General features: G+C 39.2%; 1 protein-coding gene across 2 annotated transcripts in view; it reads right to left on the bottom strand.

Moving 5' to 3' along the window:
- Positions 1 to 20,541, bottom strand: part of PREX1 (phosphatidylinositol-3,4,5-trisphosphate dependent Rac exchange factor 1) — a 173,165-nt gene that overhangs the window by 25,106 nt on the left and 127,518 nt on the right. For both annotated transcript variants that reach the window (XM_074887940.1, XM_074887941.1), the window contains exons 15-24: positions 19,999 to 20,071; positions 18,539 to 18,681; positions 11,813 to 11,905; positions 7,660 to 7,808; positions 6,657 to 6,742; positions 4,804 to 4,940; positions 4,188 to 4,359; positions 2,702 to 2,895; positions 1,789 to 1,950; positions 312 to 522 (exon numbers count right to left, since the gene is read on the bottom strand). In XM_074887940.1, the coding sequence (XP_074744041.1) occupies positions 312 to 522; positions 1,789 to 1,950; positions 2,702 to 2,895; positions 4,188 to 4,359; positions 4,804 to 4,940; positions 6,657 to 6,742; positions 7,660 to 7,808; positions 11,813 to 11,905; positions 18,539 to 18,681; positions 19,999 to 20,071 (1,420 nt within the window). The remainder of the gene's footprint in view (positions 1 to 311; positions 523 to 1,788; positions 1,951 to 2,701; positions 2,896 to 4,187; positions 4,360 to 4,803; positions 4,941 to 6,656; positions 6,743 to 7,659; positions 7,809 to 11,812; positions 11,906 to 18,538; positions 18,682 to 19,998; positions 20,072 to 20,541) is intronic.

Genomic DNA, 20,541 nt, shown 5'->3' with positions numbered 1-20,541 from the left:
CCCCATTCACTTTTCTTTTGGTCAGTAAGTCACCTCTGCTAAGTGCAAACAACACTCCAGGACATTCATTATCATGAGATGACCACACAGCTTAGCTAGTAAAAACATTTGACCTGAAGTCTCTTGATGCTTAAAGGCATTGCTATTCTACAACACAAAGATGCTGTCATTTTACTGTAAAATTTTAAGGAGGAAAAAAGGGTACCAGCAGGACTGTGTTTCTTTGGAACTTATTTTGACCTTGCTGAGCAGTGGAAAGACACAACTTTTTATGCAGATAAAATCAGTATGATTTGAAAGTTAATTATTACCTTGTTCTGGATCAAGACCAATAATAGAGGGTTTCCGTCCAATGCGAATGCTGAACGACCTCCCTGCTGAGGTAGTGTTTTTGGGGTATGATACCTCCATGAGGTTAATATGGCAGTTGGTGGGGCAGAAATCCATGCTGTTGAGGGAATGTGGTTCCATGATGGCTTGCTTGAAGGCTGGGCTCACCTTTGTTTTCAATTCATCTGCAAACTGGGAGAAATAAAGCAAGCGTGTGCTACTTCACTTGCAAAAAGTTATGATGCAATACAGACAATCCTTTCTCTTCCTGACTCCTAATCCAGAATCATATGATTTCTGCTGCAGCTGGAATAACACATTAAAAAAAAAGCTCATAAAACAACAAATGAAAGCAATTAGCTATACCTTCTAGGACTCTCTTTTCAAACAGCTCAGGTAATCGCACAAAAAAGCACACATAGTTTGTTTACACTACAAAACACTGTATTTATGTTCACACATAATACAGGCTGGGCGAAGAGTGGATTGAGAGCAGCCCTGCGGAGAAGGACTTGGGGGTGTTAGTGGATGGAAAATGGTCTATGAGCCAGCAATGCACTCACAGCCCAGAAAGCCAACTGGCTGCATCAAGAGCAGTGTGGCCAGCAGGTCGAGGGAGGGGATTCTCCTCCTCTACTCTGCTCTCGTGAGGCCCCCCTGCAGTGCTGTGTCCAGCTCTGGGGCCCCCAACATAAGAAGGACACAGAACTGCTCGAGCGGGTCCAGAGGAAGCCACTAAGATGCTCAGGGGGCTGGAGCACCTCCCCTGTGAGGACAGGCTGAGAGAGTTGGGGGTGTTCAGCCTGGAGAAGAGAAGGCTCCAGGGAGACCTTATAGTGGCCTTCCGGTACTTAAAGGGGGTACAGGAAAGGTGGGGAGGGACTCTTTATCAGGGGGTGTAGGGATAGGATGAGGGGTAATGGTTTTAAACTGAAAGAGGGTAGATTTAGATTAGATGTAAGGAGGAAATTCTTTACTGTGAGGGCTGTGAGACACTGGCACAGGTTGCCCAGAGAAGCTGTGGCTGCCCCTCCCTGGAAGTGTTCAAGGCCAGGTTGGACGGGGCTTTGGGCAACCTGGTCTAGTGGAGGGTGTCCCTGTTCAGGGCAGGGGGGTTGGAACTAGTTGGTTTTTAAGGTCCCTTCCAACCCAAACCATTCTATGATATGTTAAATCACACACTGATCATTCTGTTGTCACATTTATTCATTGATATGGTGGAAAAGTACCTGCAATAATGTGTTATAACCCACAGCTCTGACAAGCTGAAAGGAGTCATTTACAGATAAAGTCTTTTTTCCTCAAAAGTTGCCATTTCAACAACTTGCAGAGCTGTTTTCATACCTCTAGGACACCTACCTCTAAAGCAGTTCAGATTCATTAATAAAGAATACTAAGACCCAGTTATCACAATGAAGCACTGTCTTGAGGCTTTACCAATAACTACTAGTGTTGTACCTCTTGGTAGTTTGTGAGCCTTCTGCTAATGCTTTCCAGCTTAGTGTCACAGATCTGCCGGAACTCATACTGGGGCATGGTGGCCACAGCACTGCTTAGGGATATAAGTCTCTTGCAATTCCTTACAAAGTGATTGTCCTCTGCAGCAAAGGCCTCTAAAATCTAAACAAAAAGACAGGATGTCAGAGATATGAGATTTGACAGGGAGGGAAAATACAGTTTTTTTCCACTGAGTAAGTGGCAAAGCCCCCATGCTGTCATGGTTGAATAAAGCTGCCTTCAGAACAAGTTGCCTTTGTTACTGTCTGAGAACCACTATCATGTCTAATCCCCAGAGTCATAAAATATTCCTCAAAAATTTTTAGAATAATTGAAGTGGATCCACTGTGCACTGTCAAAGTTACCTGCTCTGGTGTACTTTCATGGGACATAACAATAATGTTACTGGGATGTGACAGAAACATTTACTGTTAGCTCATTACTGTCACAGATGACCAAAATACTTCCACTAGCAGCAGTTCTACTTGACTCCTTTAGTGACCCATCCAGCCTATCAGATGGGAAAAAGTCGCTTGACTTTCTTCCAAGGTAAAGCAAATTCTTGCCTGAAAAGATTAATCTCAAGTATCAGCAAAGAGTATGTTACCAGGCAGATAAAAGCAAGAATTCCACAGCTGAGGGCTCCCCTCCCTCTACCTCAGCAGCTGAAATCCGGGAAGCATTTGCCAACTTGCTCATACCAAACGAGCTATTATAACTTGGTGCATTCTAGTGAAGAAAACTCTAAGCAGAGTTGAGAAGACCATGTGCTGCCTCATCCAAAGAGCCAAGCCAAGCCACCAGAAAAACACTTGTATTATTGGCTTCCCTGTTCTGTTTCGGAGCGAAGCTGCCCATGTATGTTTTCCAGTACCTTTGCAGTGAGATTGAAGCAACCTTTTGGTTCCACAATTTTCTCCAGGACAAAGGATTTGATTCCTGCGCTACTGACATATTCGTACACCACTCCATGCTCCAGGTGGGTGTTATCCACAGTCAGGCTAACGAGAGGTGTTTCTTCACCAATGACCAGTGGAGAGCTGATGGTCTGCGGTGTCTGGGCTGGAACTAAAATCAGTCATTAGAGGTGTTTGGCAGCACACATGAATACAAGCATGCATAGGGAAGAGAAACCTGTTGAGAGGTATTATTAAATGCAAAGACACAACCTTTGGCTCAAGGAGTCTCTGAACTACGTACTGCTAGAGACTGGGAGAATATTCCGAGAAAGACATTTGCTGTTGGCCAGTGCTGGAGACACTGACAGAGGTTTAGACAATCCACACGCTCCAATCCACATTCTGATGTTCTTCCATGTGTGCATGCACACACCCATGCACAGGACACTACTCTTAGTTCTGGCCAGCATTCAGACACACAGACCCCAGCAGAAGCTTTTAAAGGGACGTGAAGTATGTTAATCTCAGAGTCTTGTTTGTAATGACCCTCTGGAAGACTGCCACTTCTCTGTACAGTTTTGGGAAATGCTTCAGAGGCATTTTCTGTGTGGCTATAAGACTGAGATAGCAGGGCAAGGGTGTGGTGAAGAGATAACATTTTTTGCACACAGCAATGCTATTGTCACCAGAGAACAGATTTAAGTCATAATCAGATTTAGATTTGCCAGAGAATTGCTCATATGCCTCTGCCAGGGCACTGCTCCAGCTGTTCCACTGCAGAGCTGCACTGTTTGACCATTAGATTACCAGGCTCACCAGACTTCAGATGGGATCCACACAGATGTGCATCTGTTCCTGGAGAAGTTGCCAGTGGCATTCAGAGATCCAAGATCAGTCCTTTGGATTGAAGTATTCTCCCCTAACATCTACTTTTCCAAATAAGCTCTCAACATGAAGGTAAAGCAGTGTTTTTTGTGTTCCACTTTTCTGAGTTGGAGGAAATACACCCACACTTTTTGCTGACACAGTGGTAACATGCTCTGAAAACTTGCTCCAGATCAAAGTAATTTAAAATCTTAATCTCTAATCACAGAAAACCTAGATTATTCCAGGTGGAGTGACTTGCAGACCTCCCCTCTCCAGCTGTTACTGTTCATAAATTCCTGGTTTGCAGAACCTACCAAATAATTCTAAAAATGCTGAGCCTTTTCATTCCGGTAACTGGCTGTCTTGTAAAGATCAGAGAGTCACAGGGGTATGATTTCTATGTGTATCTCAATTTTTTCCTTCTCCTAAATAAACTGTAGCATAAGAGTACTTCTTCTGGCAGACCTCATTCTATTACAAAGCTTTACAAAGACAAGACATATTCTACAATAATTATGTTACATTTCTACTGCAGTTTTCCTTCCTGAACCCCTGAATTGTTCCTAGGTTTCCTCCCTCCATGAGAACCTTTACCTGATTCCTGTTGGCTATTTTGAAGGGGATCCAATTCTGCACCTCCTTCCAGTGAAGAGTCTTCTTTGCTGGAGCCAGGATGACTGCCATTCAGATATGCAGTGGATGCTGCTTGCTGAACTCTGTCCTCTTCAGCATCTTCATGTGTCCTGTACACCCAGCGGTACAATCCCTTTCAAGAGATACAGGCTTCAGCTCTGACCTCAGTAAAAATGCCCAATCTTTGTATATTTGGACTACAAAGGTGAATCTAGCTGTCAATTTTATATCTTCTAAGTTGACTGAAATATCAATATTCCCCCATCTTTCCTTTGAACTTCAGAGAATATACAAATTAGATCATTATCTGGTGAACTTCTAGTTTTAGAATAGTTAATAATATTTAGTACTGTATGCAGCGTATGAATTGGCATACATGTTATTTGTAGGTGTTTTGCAACTATATGCAACTGTGATCAGCTCCCTCAGTGATACTAGGACCTTGGCATGGGAGTAAGTCAGTCAAGAGAGACATGTATATATTGTTTTTCTGAATATTTAGTGATCATAAAAGCACAGAAGGGGAAGACAGAAGGGCAGGAATTAATGTACATCCCCTGAGGTTTTGTATTCATACCAGTGCTTCCTGTTGTCTGGTCCTGTAGGCTGTAAAGTGCTCCAGAACTTCCATATAATTTCCATGTGTTGCAATATTCCCATTAACTTTCAAAATACACTGCCCTGGATGAAGACCTACAGCTGCAGCCTCAGAACCTGAAAAATAAACAGGAGAGGAGTTAGACAGTAAAGCCATATGACTATGAAAGAGAAAACTGGAAAGTCTGCAAAGGGTTTGTGGTTAAGAAGAATAAGAAGAGCTGGTTGAATGCTGTCATGTTTCTGCTGCTACGTACTTATTCTGAGAGCTTTGTTGCATAAGGAAAACATCATGCATCTATCCTTTGTATTCTCAGTAGTGCTGGGAAAAACAGAGACCTCCTAGATCTAAATGCATTCACGCTAGAAATTGAAATTCTTATGGAAAATCATTTGGGATTCTTATATGGCTCTTCTAGCCTTATGATTACATTAGCTGAGGTCTTGCTTAAATGTAAAGTTACATTTGTTTCAGCTTGTTGCACTTGAAAGATACAGAACACTTGCATGTTATGCAATTTGCCATGGGCTAAGAAAAAGACTATGATGTACTGCAAAGTACAGTAAGTCCAGAATGCAACCAACTTCAATGGATTTATTCCAGATTCACATGAACAAGACTCAGACCCAAATTCAGCCCCTAGAAATCTACAGTTAAGGTGATAAACTTTAAGGCACCATCATTTAAAATTCATACAGTTTTATTCCAAATGCAATTTGTCTTTTGCTAGCAAAATCCTGAAAAAGGAGAATCTTTCCAGCTGGCACTTCCAGTTTGCACTCTTCAGACTGTTAAAAGGTGGCTATATGTCTGTTATCAAAGAGTATAATAAATGTGTCTCCCTGAGAACATCGTTTGTTGTATTTGGGTGCTGCCTGTTGTCTGTATACTAACTGCACATATCTGGATATTTGTTCTGAAGGAAGGAAGTGGTACACGTCAAACGTCGTATTTTCTGCATCTGCTGAAAATAAAGGTTAGAGCTGAGCTTTATTTGTAGGTCAGTTCACATTTCAGTTATGGAAGTAGTAAATATCTCTGTTAAACTGTGTTTTCTCCTTTTAAAAACACCAAGGAAAGCAGTTTGCTTCTATCTTATATTGATAATTTATAGCAGTACAAGCCAACATAAAGGGAGAAGTAGTCTTCAAGTCTTACACTTTGTGATGTCCATTAAGAAACATGATCTCTCTACCAACCTGCTGATCGCACAGCACATTCAGAACTACAAGGATCCAAACTGTGGCTGACCACAGGCAAAAATATAGAGGAAGCAACAGACAGCATTACACCTCAACTTTTTCTCAGCCATCTCAGTTTTAAATTTTTATTCCCTGTGGCTGTAAAGCTGTATCTCAGTAGTCTTAGAAGAAACAAGGTCAGGTTCACTAGGCAAGTGCACCTCTACCTTGCAAGAGCTCAAGTGATAATGCTTTCTCAAGAGTCTTTCCACAGTACTGTAGATTGAAGTATCACCAGTTTCTTCTACTGCAGAACTAAGTTATTCCTTGTTTTGTGTTGATGGGATTGGTGGCCTAACATTCAGTTCATAATAATGATACCATTTTCTTAGACTGTATTCAGATTATAAACACTGTGAGGCAGAAACTATCTTGTTCTATGCTTTTATATATGATGCAATCCTTCTCTATGACAGGGGTTCCTAGTCATTATGGTCATTAAAGTAAGTTGTCAGAACTTGTTTAGAACAAGTTTGACAATGAACCTGGATCTGTCTCAATTGATATATACACACACACACACTTCATATATACATGTATACCTATTCAGCTGTACTCCAAGCTTAACTGTACCACAGTCTTTCCACTTACCTCTTCCTACTGCATGAACATATGGTGGTGCTGCTCCTCGTATCTGAAAGCAAAGTGCTTCAGGACAGTCTGGGATTTTAATAATCCTGCAGGTAAATCAAGGAGAAGAGGAAGCAGCATTTTAAGTTAGGCTGCCAGAGCTCTGGGCAGTTCTAACAGCTTTTTTCCCTGGCATTCACAACTGTGTTTTGGATTAAAGAAAGCACCCACATAGTTTACAAATAAATAACAAATAAACAGACCTGAAGATATCATCCACCCCGTCTTCATTCTCCAAGGCAGACCAGAGATTCTCTCTGTTAATTAAAATTTGGCACTTCCAAATTTATTACATCCTTAAGTGAATAACACAGGACAGAAACTTTTGATGGTATTTATATTTACTTCCATTTCTAGGCAAACTTCAGTGCAGCTGTGCTGACTTATACCAGCTGAGGATCTTTTCCATTAAAACAAATAAAATAGACTGGAGAAGACATCCTGGACTAGAATTCCGCATCACGTGTTCATTGAGATGTACAATTCTACGGCAAATTCTGGGATTATAGAATCTAATAATGCACAAGACATTAACAGGGCCAAGCCTCAAAAAATACAATAATGGACTGAAAACTGTAAGGGCTGACATTGTTAGAGTCATACAAAAATAAGTCAAGCTTTAATGGGATGGAAATTGCTTTCCCTTGCACATGTATTAAGAGTCTGAGAAGCTTCACACCTGAGACAGGATGACAGTCCTTGTGATTTAATTCTGTTTCTCCACGAGGAAGCCAAAATTTAACTGCAGTGTAAAAAGAATACATCCTAACCTGTTTTTGAAGCACAGAGTTCATCACTAAAAACAACCTGTGACTCTTGTATCTTTCATTTATGTCATTTCTTTCCCTATTGAACAGCTTCTGCATTGCAAAGTGTTTACACAGTTTTCACTACAAACTGCAGAAGAAATATTTAGTAATTGAATCTTCTAGATAATCTTCTGTCTGCCCATCTTGGCACTTACTCTTTTGATTTGGTGGCTACCAGAAGCCTAAGCGGCCTTCGTGAGCAGAAGGACTGGTTTAAGATGGTTTCCACTTCTGAAAAAGGACGTAGGAATATTAAGTCCTCATTGATGGAGTAGATTTTTCTTCCCATCTGCAAGCCAGCCATCTGCAAATGAAACAAACACCACAGAAAACTTTAGATCATTGGCAGCGCCTCCGAAAGTTCAGGATCCAAGGTTCAACTGTTCTCTACTTACAGACATTCCTAGGATTATTGTCATATGGAATACCATATACACATTATTGGTTCATCAAATCATTTGTCAGTCACCCTTAAAGTTGTCTGCATTTACAGAAAACAAAGAGATTTCAACGATATGCCACTCCACAGATATATCTTATTTTGCAACAGATGTATCTTTGTACTTTTCTGCTACTTTTTTTTTAATAGGGGACTAATAGGGGACACAGAAAGTCAGAGACAGATCCAATGACAGAGTTGAGATCCCCTATTCTGCCCGCTGGACAATAACCCTAAACATACCTCTTGATAATCTATACCAGTTAAAATGTGGCATAGCAGCACTTAGACTACGAGTTAGGATATCAAGGAAATATAAAATTCCCTTTAATGGAGTAAAAAGAAAAAATAAGATTATTAACCCTTCCCAGGTTAGAATTACTTCCTACCACTTAAAGGTCCAGCAGTTGGGCTTTCTTCTAAATGTGACAAAGCCTTTTCCTAATCTGCCTGGAATCCATTGACAAATTTCTTGACTTGGAAAAAGGAGGTCTAAACAGTACTACTCCCACATATGAAATCTGACCTGTTGCAGAAATTAATCTGGAAACATAGGACGGGAAAAGCCTGCTGACTATGTCTATACACGGCTTGGCTTTTCTTAAATATATTTTGTGGTGTGAAAGTCAGAGATCAGTTTACTTCCAAAAAACTATACTTTTTTTTCCTCAAATCAAAGCTATTAAAAGGAAAACCTACAAAGTACTCTCCTTGATTTAATTCTCAAGCTCTCTACAGTTGACAACATCTTCTTGTGTACCTGGAAATATCATTTTTCATCTTTCTTTTTTGTAAATAATCTCCAAAACGCATAATAGGGATAAATAGCAATAGAGTTTTTAACTTATGATAGAATTTGACAAACTTTGATTTATAGGTCAACAGAAATGTTTCTGTTGTTTGCATTTACTTATATTGATGAGTTTTTTAGAAGGTAATAATTATTATATAAATCTCTAAAGTCATTACATTTTAGGCCTGATTTTCCCAAAGTAGCTCATGCACATAATGTACGTGCAGTGCACTAAACTGTTTGCATACCTGCAATCATTCTACCTGTGGATGACCTCTTCATATTCCTAACTTCTTGCTTGTACATACAGGACACCTGTCTGCTGCACACACACTCATAGCAAATCTATGAATGCATGAGGTACAAAGTCACATATTAAACCCTACAAACTAGCAACTTCCAAATAAAAATCTGGTACTCTACTGGGATATAACTAACCAGGCTAAGGAAGATTAGACAGCATGTCTCTAAGATTAAAGACTCTACAGTGTCACAGAGCTTCTGAATAACGGATGCTCCTTATGACAACTCAATGCAGTTGTCTGGATCAAGGCCACTGTTTTTTGCCAAACGCCAGCAGCTTGCTAGTTGCTATTCATCTGCATGGCCACTGGCCAACTGCTGGCTGCTTGTTGAACACACTCTGTTCAAACCCCAGACATCTGCTTGTCAGTTGGCTGTTCAGAGCAAGACAGCAACCACACCTCCTAAAAGGATAATTTTTTCCACTGTTGCTTCCTTCTGATAGAGTAACATTCATAAACCAGCACCATTATTTAAACCTGTGGGAACAAGCCCAGCTACAATTAACCTGCAAGTGAGCTGGTTTAGAAAGGAAGGTAAGGTACAAACTGAGGAGACATTGACTTTCTGAAGACACATGAACTTGGGATAGGCATGGTATGTGCCACAGTCCACATCAGCCAAGCACTGCTATACGATTTTTTTGTGACCCTCTGTCTAGGTGAGCTGAGCGAGTGTTAATAGTCACAGGCTGCTGCTGCCAGAAGCACAGGGGGACAATTCCCACAGATAAGAATCCCGGGCTGAGAGCTGCTCATCATTCAGAATCAGGAGAGAAAGTGCACAAGTAATGCCCACTACAGTACTATTCTATCTAAGGGCCAAAACTGAGAAGCTGAACACACACATCAGGCAAAGAGTTCCCAAACTGCAGTTCAAGTACCCTATCAGTACAGGAGTTTGATGTTCCAGCAATTCTTTTCTTAACAACTTTTAAACACAGTTTGGGACTGCTTCTGGCATAGAAAAATCTAACAGCTCACAAAACAGTTTCTAAAAAATCTTGAGAAGAAAAAATACACTAATAATAGAAAGAACAATGCTTGGCAACTCTGATTTTGAATAAAAACCCCAGAGACCCTTGTTGCACAGGCAGGAAGTTCAATGTTGTGTGCTGTCACAACTAGTGCCTGACAGTTTTGTTCCAGGTATACTAGGAAAAAGAGATCACAATCCCAAACTCAAACAGAATGTGTTACTCTTGAATAAATCCATGCAAGTAATAATAGATTTGTTCCCACTTAACTGGTGAACCTGGAATCTTATTCTGACCTAAAGTCTGACAGTCCTAATGAAGCCAATGCGCTGTGATGGGCGCTGTGAAGCAAAGCTGCATGTCTTAATTTTTGGCCCTAAAGAGTGTGACAGCAGGCATAGGGTCTCTAAACGGCCTACAGCTGCTAGGCCACACAGAACTACATGCTGAGTATCTTTCTAGTATCACAAGGCAATTAAAAAAAGGCCAAGAATGTAATGAAACGCATTACTGTTGGGCCTCAGGTCTTTCCAGAATGAGCTGACAGCCCTCTGGTTCAGAGAGATGCAGATTTAGTTCTTTTCTGGAGCAATATTTTAAGATTAAGTTGAAAAGATGGGCTCATGGTCACAGATAGTTTGTCTTGGAAGATCAAGAAAAAGATTCCTTAGAAAATTGTGTGCTTCTGTTGTCTTAAAACACAACAGATTTGCAGGATATTCCACAGGCACCCAGCCAAAGAAAGGGCAGAAGGATTATCTGTCAGGCAATGATTTACAGCAGAGGTTTAGATTAATAACATTTTTGGCCAACCAATGTTGATTTTGAGCATGAGGTAGAGCATAGGATTGGTTTCTTTGGCGACCACAAAACAAACAAGAATCAGGAATACTGAAATCATTTAATTCTCATATTAAACTTCAGTTCAAAATTCCTTCCTGTTTGACATTCTCAACTCACTAAAATCAGCCTGTCCACTTCAGCTGTTTGCATTGGGCAAGTCATCCAGGAGTTATCTGTAGCCTAAAGCAGTGACCAACAAATTAATGTGGACATCAAAAAATTCTGTAGTGGTTGTCCTGGACTTTTAATTAGAAGTACTGTCAGTGTGCTGCCACAATTTACTGTGAAACCCTGGATAAGTCATTTAGTCCTCTCTTACCTTCATAGGTGCTAAAAGGCACCTAAGAGCTTTTAAAAAAATAGACTTTCAGTCTGTCTGTGCCTTATTTTCAGTAAACGGAGGATCACATTGTTATCCACTCAAGGGTTTTGTATGGATAAACAAATTATTATGAAATACTCAGATTCTATGACATTTGGGCCATCTACATGTCTCAAAGAAACAAAGTAAATACATTCTATAGAGCTCTTAAAAAATACCAGGGAGAGAAATGAGTCCATGATTTTTAAGGAAAAAATACAAATCTAAAAATACAGCTTTCACCCAAATAAACCTTGTTTTTGTTGAACATCTTTTCTATACCAAAACAATGTTACTTTCCCTCCCTCTTCAAATTTAAGTTGCTAATGAACCTGAGGTATGCTATCATCACACAGAGATACTGCTGTTGTCCTATCCCTTACGAAAAACATACAGCAAGTCACCCAAAGATGCCAAAACACTTAGTAATTTACAGAAACAGTTTATTATCACAGGAATTATTGAAGATACCAAATTTTCTATTAGCTGCCTTTAAAATGAAACAGACTTGAAAAGGATGGGTTTGTACCTTTTCAAAGCATTGAAATATTCTTAGGTACTAAAACCAAAATTTTATGAATGTCAGGTCTTACCTCTGCAGAAGACCCTCGTCGAACTGACTTCACCACAATTGCTTTGTTCTTTTCTTCTATGTCAAATCCATAGTCATCCTCTTCTGGTAAAATCTTAAAAAGAACACAAGGTAATGCTTCATAAATATGGAGTTAGCTGAAAAGCTGAAGGATGGAGATGAGCAAGGCACGATTGACATTAACCTGCATATCTTAAGGCTGAAAAGGACTACTAGATCATTTGGTCTGCTCTTCTACATAAAATAAGCCATAAAGTTTAATCAAGTTATTTCTGCATTGAGCCCTTACTATACTAAAGCAGAATTTCCAGAGAGTTATCCAGTTATGATCTGCAGTCTTTAAGAATCTATTCCCACCCTTCAGAGTTTGTTCCAATGGTTAATCAACTCTTTTATTAGAAACTGCATTTGGTTTGACTTCTAGCCCTTCACTCTTTATTAACTCTTTCACTTTTAGATTACAGAATTCATCAATATTCAGTATTTTCCACTGGTGAATGTACTGACAGATCAAAGCGTAGTAATTCATTTATTTTTTTTAAATATATCCCACATGCCCAATAATGAACAATCTATGAGTCCTTCTTAGTGATCAGTTTCAGATAAATTTGGGATCTCAGGCCTATTTGTTACAGATAAGACTACACACTACATAAATCTACACCATAACAATTGGTCTGCTGGCTAAAATTCTGGATGAGCAGTGAAAGAACAATTTCTGACATCTACAGGTCCTCTAGAGAACAGGCACTTAAGCTTTGTGTTAGGGAAAAAACACAGGACTCACATCGTGCTCAGTTTGCACCTTTTACGGTTGACAGAAGACTCAGTAGCTCTTGCTACTAAGAGTCTGCTTCCTCTTATTTGCATTGAGGTCATACAGACCCACCTTATAAATATTTTTAAAAATCGTATCAATCATGGCAAATATGTGTTTCAATCATCCTTTTCTAGTGGCTTATTAACAATGAAAGAAAAGCTTAACAAATCACTTCTCATTTAAAAAAAATAACGCAAGCCTGGCCACTGGTAAATGGACAAAGTGGAAGTTCTAACAGATAAACATCTTGCATTTGAGTAAACACTACACATTTAAGAACCATCTGATAAAACAGAACTGAGTTAAAAGGAAAAATAAAGCTATCTATAACCTAGCATGCCACTGGAGAAAAACAAATGCTGAGAATTATTTCCTTGATTCTGATGATTCCTGCATATTTTAAAATACTGTCCTTTGTCTATTGAAGTCAATGCCATCAGCTTATAAGCTTTGAGCTTTTACAGGAATTCACATTAGAAAAAAAATTAGAGAAATAGAATCATAATTTCCTGCAGGAGCCATACAGCCATGTTAAAATAACGCATGATGTAATATATCTACAGGGAAAAAATCCTCACCAGATGATATTCAAATTAAGTGATGGACAGGAACGTAAAAATACTGAAAGGTAGTTTTGCCATTCTTGGATATTTCTAACAAAATATTTTCAGAAACAATGCTATTTATGCATGTTTAGTAAAAGGACAGCTTAGAAAATTGGGTATATTACTAGTTAGATTTTTACTGTTGCAAGTGTAATGATTTTCAGCCCAATACAGTATGCACTTTTATCACTTCACATTTGGGATTAAATAGAAAATTACTAGGATAGCTCTTCCCTCCGATTCTCATTTTACACTTGAAGGGACTGTTCAGTTTCTTTTGTTGGATTTTGAAAGCATATGTGAAAAAGAGATATTTGAAAATTTGGAGTCTTTGATTTGCCAAACTTAAGAAGCCAGCAGCTACACAAACTTACATGATTCTCTTGGGTGCAGCTACTATTACTATGCATGAAGTTCTTTTATATGCTATCATTTTTAATAACCTAACTTTCTCTGTTCACTAGTACTGCAAAAATGTATTGTTTGAAAGCAAAGAACCAAAATACTTTTAAAAAAACTCAAATGCAGCAACATCAGGAACTATATCACCATGTTGTAAAGAAAGGAATCTCACATTCTGTGCACTGATGCTCCTGTACTGGGATGCTCTTTTATGAAAAGGTAGACTATGGATAATATTCAATATGCAATACTTGGGGAAGGCTATGATTCATTTATTCATTACTGTAAAGTAGTAATACCTTGCAATTCCACAGCTGAACATCATTCATCCCTAAGGAGTCCAAAGCAATTAACTAACTTGCCATCTACAAGAATTATTTCTGTGCCCCTGAAAGCCAATCAGTTTTTTTGAAGGTAAGGCAGCAGCTGTTTAATCTTGAAAGACAACCACGTTAAAAAATGAGACCATAGGAGAAATAAACATGTTTAATCAAAACCAGAGGGCTAATGTAGTTGGAACATACTGGCAGAGAGCGGGGAGTGGGGAGACTAAAAGCTATGCAAAAATGGTCTATTACACCTGTATCATGCAGAAGCAGGAACTCTCAGCCTAAACTCTTGGGGACAGCAGCAGCAGAAGAGGCAGCATAGGCAGATCAACCGCCATCTCCTAAACTAGGGTCCAGGATGCATATCCTTCTCTCACAGCCCTCCCTACAGCTCTCCGGCATGAACTCTTCTCTGTTGGACACACCTGAACAGTCTGACTTAGTTAACAACTTCTTAAGGAGCAGTGACTTATCAGATAATGTCAAGTCTGAATGCTTCACAAAACTGAGGAGGTTTCTGTGGCCCTCAGCAGCATTCATTTGATGAGAGCTGTTTTCCTGCCACCTCATCTCCCAGGTTGTTCCAGTCTCCCCAGCCTTTCAAAAGTCCACAGCTCTGGGGCACTAAAACAAAATTTGAAAAGACAAAATTTCTTTCCAATGAGAAACTCCAGAATCTAAGCCACCCCTCCTGCTATTATCTTTAAAGGTGTATTTTGCCACATTAGCAAAATAGGTTTAATATACACAAAATGACTAAAGTTTCTTCCAGTTTGTGAGCTTTGAACTGAGCACTGAAATGGAACTGTTCATTCTGAACAGTGGAAGATTTACAGCCTAGAGGATGTTTTTCACTTCAGAGTTCACTGTAATTTTTAGTATCTGAATCTACTCAAAGCCCTTATCTGGCCACATACACCTGGATGATGATGCCTCTGGTTACTGACTTGCCAGCCTGTCTCTGTGGGAGATCAGAAATCCCCAGAGGATGGGGTCTTATTAGTGGCTCTCTTCCCAGGGGTGTTTTAAATCAGTGATTTGAATTCTCAAGCTACAATAGACTGTGGGATACTAGTATGATGAAGAACAAAGGCAAATCTCTCTTTTATTCTCTTTGCTGAAATTTTGAAGAGTTAGGTCATTTTATATTAGCACAACACACAGAAGTAATTCTCCTGGAATGATTAAAGATGGAAGAGATTTTAATTAAGGACCAAGTATGGCTTTATTTGAGCAATAAAAATTACTATTATTTATCATGATTAGAAGAAATGCGTTTTACACTTTTATAAGAATTTTAAGGTGAATGCTATGTTTATTGGATTAGCTGATTTAAAATGGAAAAGACATGAACTCAAATGATAATACTACCTATTAGCTAAAAACTTGATACCTGAAACGCTGAATTATAAGAATGCTTTCATTTTCAAAGCTGATTCTAGATGTAACAGTAGTAGCAAAGCCCTATGGATAGATGAGATTTAGCATCCTAATTTTCAGACGGTAAACGGAGGCATGGAATGACTTTAGGTCTTGCCCTGGCCACACAGTGAGTTCACATAAGAAGTTGAATTAAAATCCAGGTACCCCTGACTTCTGTGCTCAAACCATTGGCTTTCATCAAGTATGCTACAGTACTCAGGCCCCTGCACGAGTTGAATTCCAGGACATGCCACAGCCCTGGCTGTGAACTGCAGTGGGACAGGGCAACCACTCTCTCCTGCAACTACTGCAACACACTAGTGAGAATAAAAAATATGGGATACCCTGGAGGAATGCAGGAGGTATCACAGGTCTGGAAAGTTGATGAGGTTTAGACTTACAGTCCAGACCTCCAATCCAGCATGACAGTTTTGAGAATGCTCCATAAAACATACACAGGCATCATCTTTAGAAATCACTGGAAATGCTTTTCTTCTGAGATCAGAGAAGTGATACACTAGAGTCTTCTGGGGACTCTAGCACTGTGTGTGCACTAAACCTCTTAGCCAACTTTGATGGAGGCCCATCTCTGCAGGCAACTATCCTTGTCTGATATTCAGCTCCAAGCCACCAGCTTTAACACGTGTTGTGGTTGGCTTGCGCTAACAAATAGAGGTGCTGATCATAATTTAACAGCGCACTGCAGTAACCAGCTCACAATGTTTGGAGTGAATCCAAAGTCCAAATTCTCTTCAACTATGCAAAGAATGTTGTATATTTTTTCAGTTTGTCATGATTTATGTCCTTCAATAAGAAACAATTGCACAAATAAATGAGTATTAAATTTTGTTTGAAGTGCATTTTTTCAGACTGAAAGCACTTTTTTCCTTGGCATTTCTAATGATATATTTGCCAAAGTTTCTGTTGTTTTCTGTTTTCAAGGGAAAGTTCTTCTGTGATAGAGCAAACTTAGATGAAGGGGGTGAGGGAAGCTGCCCATTAAACATCTAGGATTTCATGGCAGTAGAAAAGCATGTTTCAAAAACCAATGCTGAGGAATTTCCATTAAACTTCCTATGGTAGGATCAGGGGATGGGAAGGATCAGTGCTCTGTATCATGAATGTAAAGAGGTAAGTAGTGATGTTTTTGATTCTCTTGCTAAAGAGAATAAAATCAAAGTCCGGCACAAATTTTTTTGTGGATAAGTGCAATGTATTTATCGTACTGCTATTTGTGGAGTCTTCTTCACAAACTTTGGGGGACAGCTAACTTATTTGTGAGAATGAGGGCAACTCATAGCTTTAGCATTACTACTACTCATTTGACAAAAATCTGTGCCCTCTAAGTAGGAGATTTCTTACTCAGCATGTACGGTTCATTTCAGATTGTTTACTTTTTGAGATAGGACTGTATTTTGACAGACGCTGACTGATGCACTTGAGAAATATAATAGTAATATTAAAATTATTCCTGTTTCAAATATTTCAGTTACCAAATTATGGAGTGACTGGAAGGATCAATTAAAGGTTATGATTAATCACTAGTAAATAGTCCATGTGCAAGATTTGCTTGTTTTTTCTGTCTCTAGTGAATACTAATAAATGATTATTACATTAACAGAAAACAGAATCAATGAACTTTAAATCTCTCATTTCACAGCTAACATATTACCATTGACTTCTGGCATTTTAACAAAAGTGCGTTGAACTAACAGAAAAAAAGTGGAAGAGACGTACTAGTCAATCTGTCTCCTCAAACTGTCTTGTCTTGATAAGGTAGAAAATTAAAAATACCTGAACAAAGGCAGTTCCCACTAACGTACATGAAATTGATCTCTGAGTGTTCTGCAAATCACAATAAAAAACCTCAAAGTGTATCACATTTTAACTGCTTCCCTTTATCCAACAGCTCTCCATGAGGATAATCATATTAACTTGACACTCCAGTCTCTGGCACTGGATGCACAGAGGAATAATTCTGAGGGACCATGGTGCTTTAAATATTACTTCTGGTCATTGAGACAAACACAGATTGATCTCCTGGGAGACAAGACAACAGTGAGACAGTGAAGTCTGTGTGAACCACAGGAAAAATTTTCCCATATAATGGACCTCTGGATCTTTTCCAGCAATTGTGCTTTTGTAGTTTCTGACCCAAGTTTTTACTCTGCTCCTGCATTTTGCCAGTGTTCAAAGGGACAAAAAGATGGGCCTGGAGCCACTGGCAGTAAACAAGGATCAGAACAAACAGTTTTCACCAATCTGACTACCAAATCCAAACAGCATTAGAATAATCTCAGTGCAGTAAGGACTGTGATGGCACTTAGTGAGGTGGGAATCTGGAGATACAGTAATGTTGCAAAAGCATGAACATAAAGAACAATATTTTTTTGGAAATGGTTTCTATAAACAAAGTAAAGCTGATACTTTTTCCAGTAATGCAGGGCATATTCATAATCACTTAGACAATGATGTCCTGAAATATCTGTGTACTTATCAGTCTTTTAACTTCCATCTGAATCTACCTCACATATAAGGGTGTTTAAACTCTGTTTAAACTTGGTGGCAGACCTCTCCCAAGATGGTAATGCCCATTACTTTCTCCTCCACCACATCAACACTGTGGTGCCTGCTCAGCAAGCTCAAGAAACATATGGTGACTGCTAAAACAAGATCTCAAGCTCCCAGCTTGCTTCCAGACTCTCTCAAGGGCTTCATGGGAATAGAAAGGGGTTGGGCTGTGAACTGGATGAAACGGTCATATCTCTGAGTCTCCTCTTTTCTTGAGACCTATCAGAAATAGGCAGGAACTTACATGCATTTGCACGTGTGTGTGTGTGAGCTATAAATCCAAAGCTCCCGCGTAGTGCAGTAGGATGGTCACATGCTAGAGAAGGAAGCCTGCAACTTACAGATTTCTCTTGCAACTAGAATAAGCTATGTAGTCTGCCCAGCTAGAAAAAGTCAGAGCTACAGAAGTTGGAGATCTACATCAAAGTAGCTCAAGAATTAGTATTTATGCAATGAAGAAAAGTCTAGCTACAGGTGCAATTACCCATTTTAATTCTACTCTATCACAATTTTTCTTCTCATTCTCCTCTAATATAGTTTCACAGAAATGTCAAGGTTTACATTAACAAATTTCTTACCAGAAGACTCTTTCCCAGGATGTTTTCCACGAGCTTGAAGTCATTACGTAATTGTTTGCTCTTGGAACTGGTGCCTTCCATCTCCTCATCAGCATAAAAGCGGAAATATAAGGATTCATCCTTAAATTCACTTTTCTCCAAGACTGGAAACAACATATAAGAAATACATACATGCATTTACACAGAGAAAGAAAGAGAGAAACAAAAAAGAAAGTTTAAGGAAATCCTAAATATTTCCCCAGTCTTTACAGAACTAAGACCAGATGCATCCCTATCAGTCAGCTATTCAGCTCTGTAATTTTTAAGCTCCATTTTAGGGATATACTTTTCTTCACAGTGCATAGTAGCTAATGATAGGATGTTTGACCTTCCTGGCATGTAGAATGCAAATAAAATGTAGAAGATCCTCTTGGAAGAAAGATGCTACTCAAAACCTTATGCTTTTTTCCCATGTCAAAATGAATATGGTAAAACTATAAAAGGAGCAAAGAGGAGTAAAATGGCTGTTTAAAGGTGAGGTGGCTAAATAGACTAAGGCTTTTCAACCTAAAAAGAAATTAAAAGGGAAATGAGATCTGTAAAATTCTGTAAAGTATGACAAAGTTCTTCATCATGTTTTCAAACATGAGACCTAGAGGCTTCAAATAAAAGCATCAAGTGACAATTTTAAAACCTGAGAAACAACTTCTTTGTTTAACATGTATTTATACAAAGGAACTCCTTGCCAAAGGACACTATGAATGCCAATGGGCTCAAAACAAATCAAATTCTTTAAAGAAAATAAATTATTCTTACATTTCTATCAAGTACTATGCAAATTCTCTATTAGTTTTTTTTACAATAATCTGCTCTCAAACACACTATTCAAAAATATGGGGAGCAAATGCTATTTATGACTAAAACTGGATGTTTCATTGGACAAACTATGTTTTGCTCTTAGGACTTTGTATGTGCTATTTGATACTAAGACATATGTGGTTTGTTTATTTTCCCAGTTTAGTAGCAGCATCGCTGAGGATGGATTTGGCACTTCAGATTTGGAAGCTTCAGAGATTCAGCACTGAGGATTGTGCTTGTTGTCCAAGTGGCAAGAACTAGGCAATTTTACTTTGTACCTGACATTTCTTGGTGACATTTCAGGATAGTACTTGGCTTGTACATTGGTCCGATGGCTCTGAAAGAGATGCAGCAAAAAACCATGCCCCTTCCAGCTTGTCTAATCACTTGAGGGCTCATCGTAACTATTAGCAAGGGCATTCACTTGGGAAGGTACTAGGCTCAGACATTTTGTGTAAGCTCGAAGGCTGCTTTTTTAGAAAGAGGTGCTGGGATGCCTGCAATTGTATGCACGTCAGCATGTATGGCACGGCCCGTAGAAAAGGGATTTTCAGTCAGTCAGCTAATCTGACTGAAGTAAGAGCTCCTTTAATTGGCTGTGGGAAGTAATATTAATGTATTACCATGATGCATGAACCCGTTATTGCAGAGTCCAACACCCAGTGCGACAGCTTCCTCCCGAGTCTGACAGTCTCCCTAGAAACAAGAGGATAAATATTACATCTCAGACAACTTCCTAAGCTAAATTATTCCCCTTCCCCACCGCATAGCTTGTGGCTCTGAAATTAGCAGGATGCTCTTTGTAGGGAACAATAGCAAGAAATTAAAATAGCTACCCCCTTGCCCAAATCCTATTCATTCCTATATATAGCATCTCTTGCCTCCTACAGGAACTAGGAGGACAAAGACCAGGATTCTGGAAAGTAGTTGTTTAACCCACAGAGGAACATAATATAATCTCAATGTAACGACTTTTTACTTGCAATCATAATGCTGGACTTTAGACCCATTAGCCACAGACAATAAAACTCGCTCTTAGAGAGAGAAGTTGAGAGATCTTATCTATGTTCACCTGAAGGGAGAAAAACCTGAGTAAACCCAGTGTATGGGAACTCCAAAGGTCAGACTGGTTAAAATGGCAGTGGCATTCCTTTCCTACACAGCAG

The sequence above is a fragment of the Strix uralensis genome, chromosome 18 (assembly GCF_047716275.1).
Source record: "Strix uralensis isolate ZFMK-TIS-50842 chromosome 18, bStrUra1, whole genome shotgun sequence".
Lineage (NCBI taxonomy): Eukaryota > Metazoa > Chordata > Aves > Strigiformes > Strigidae > Strix > Strix uralensis.
This window is presented reverse-complemented; position numbering and strand designations above follow the sequence as displayed.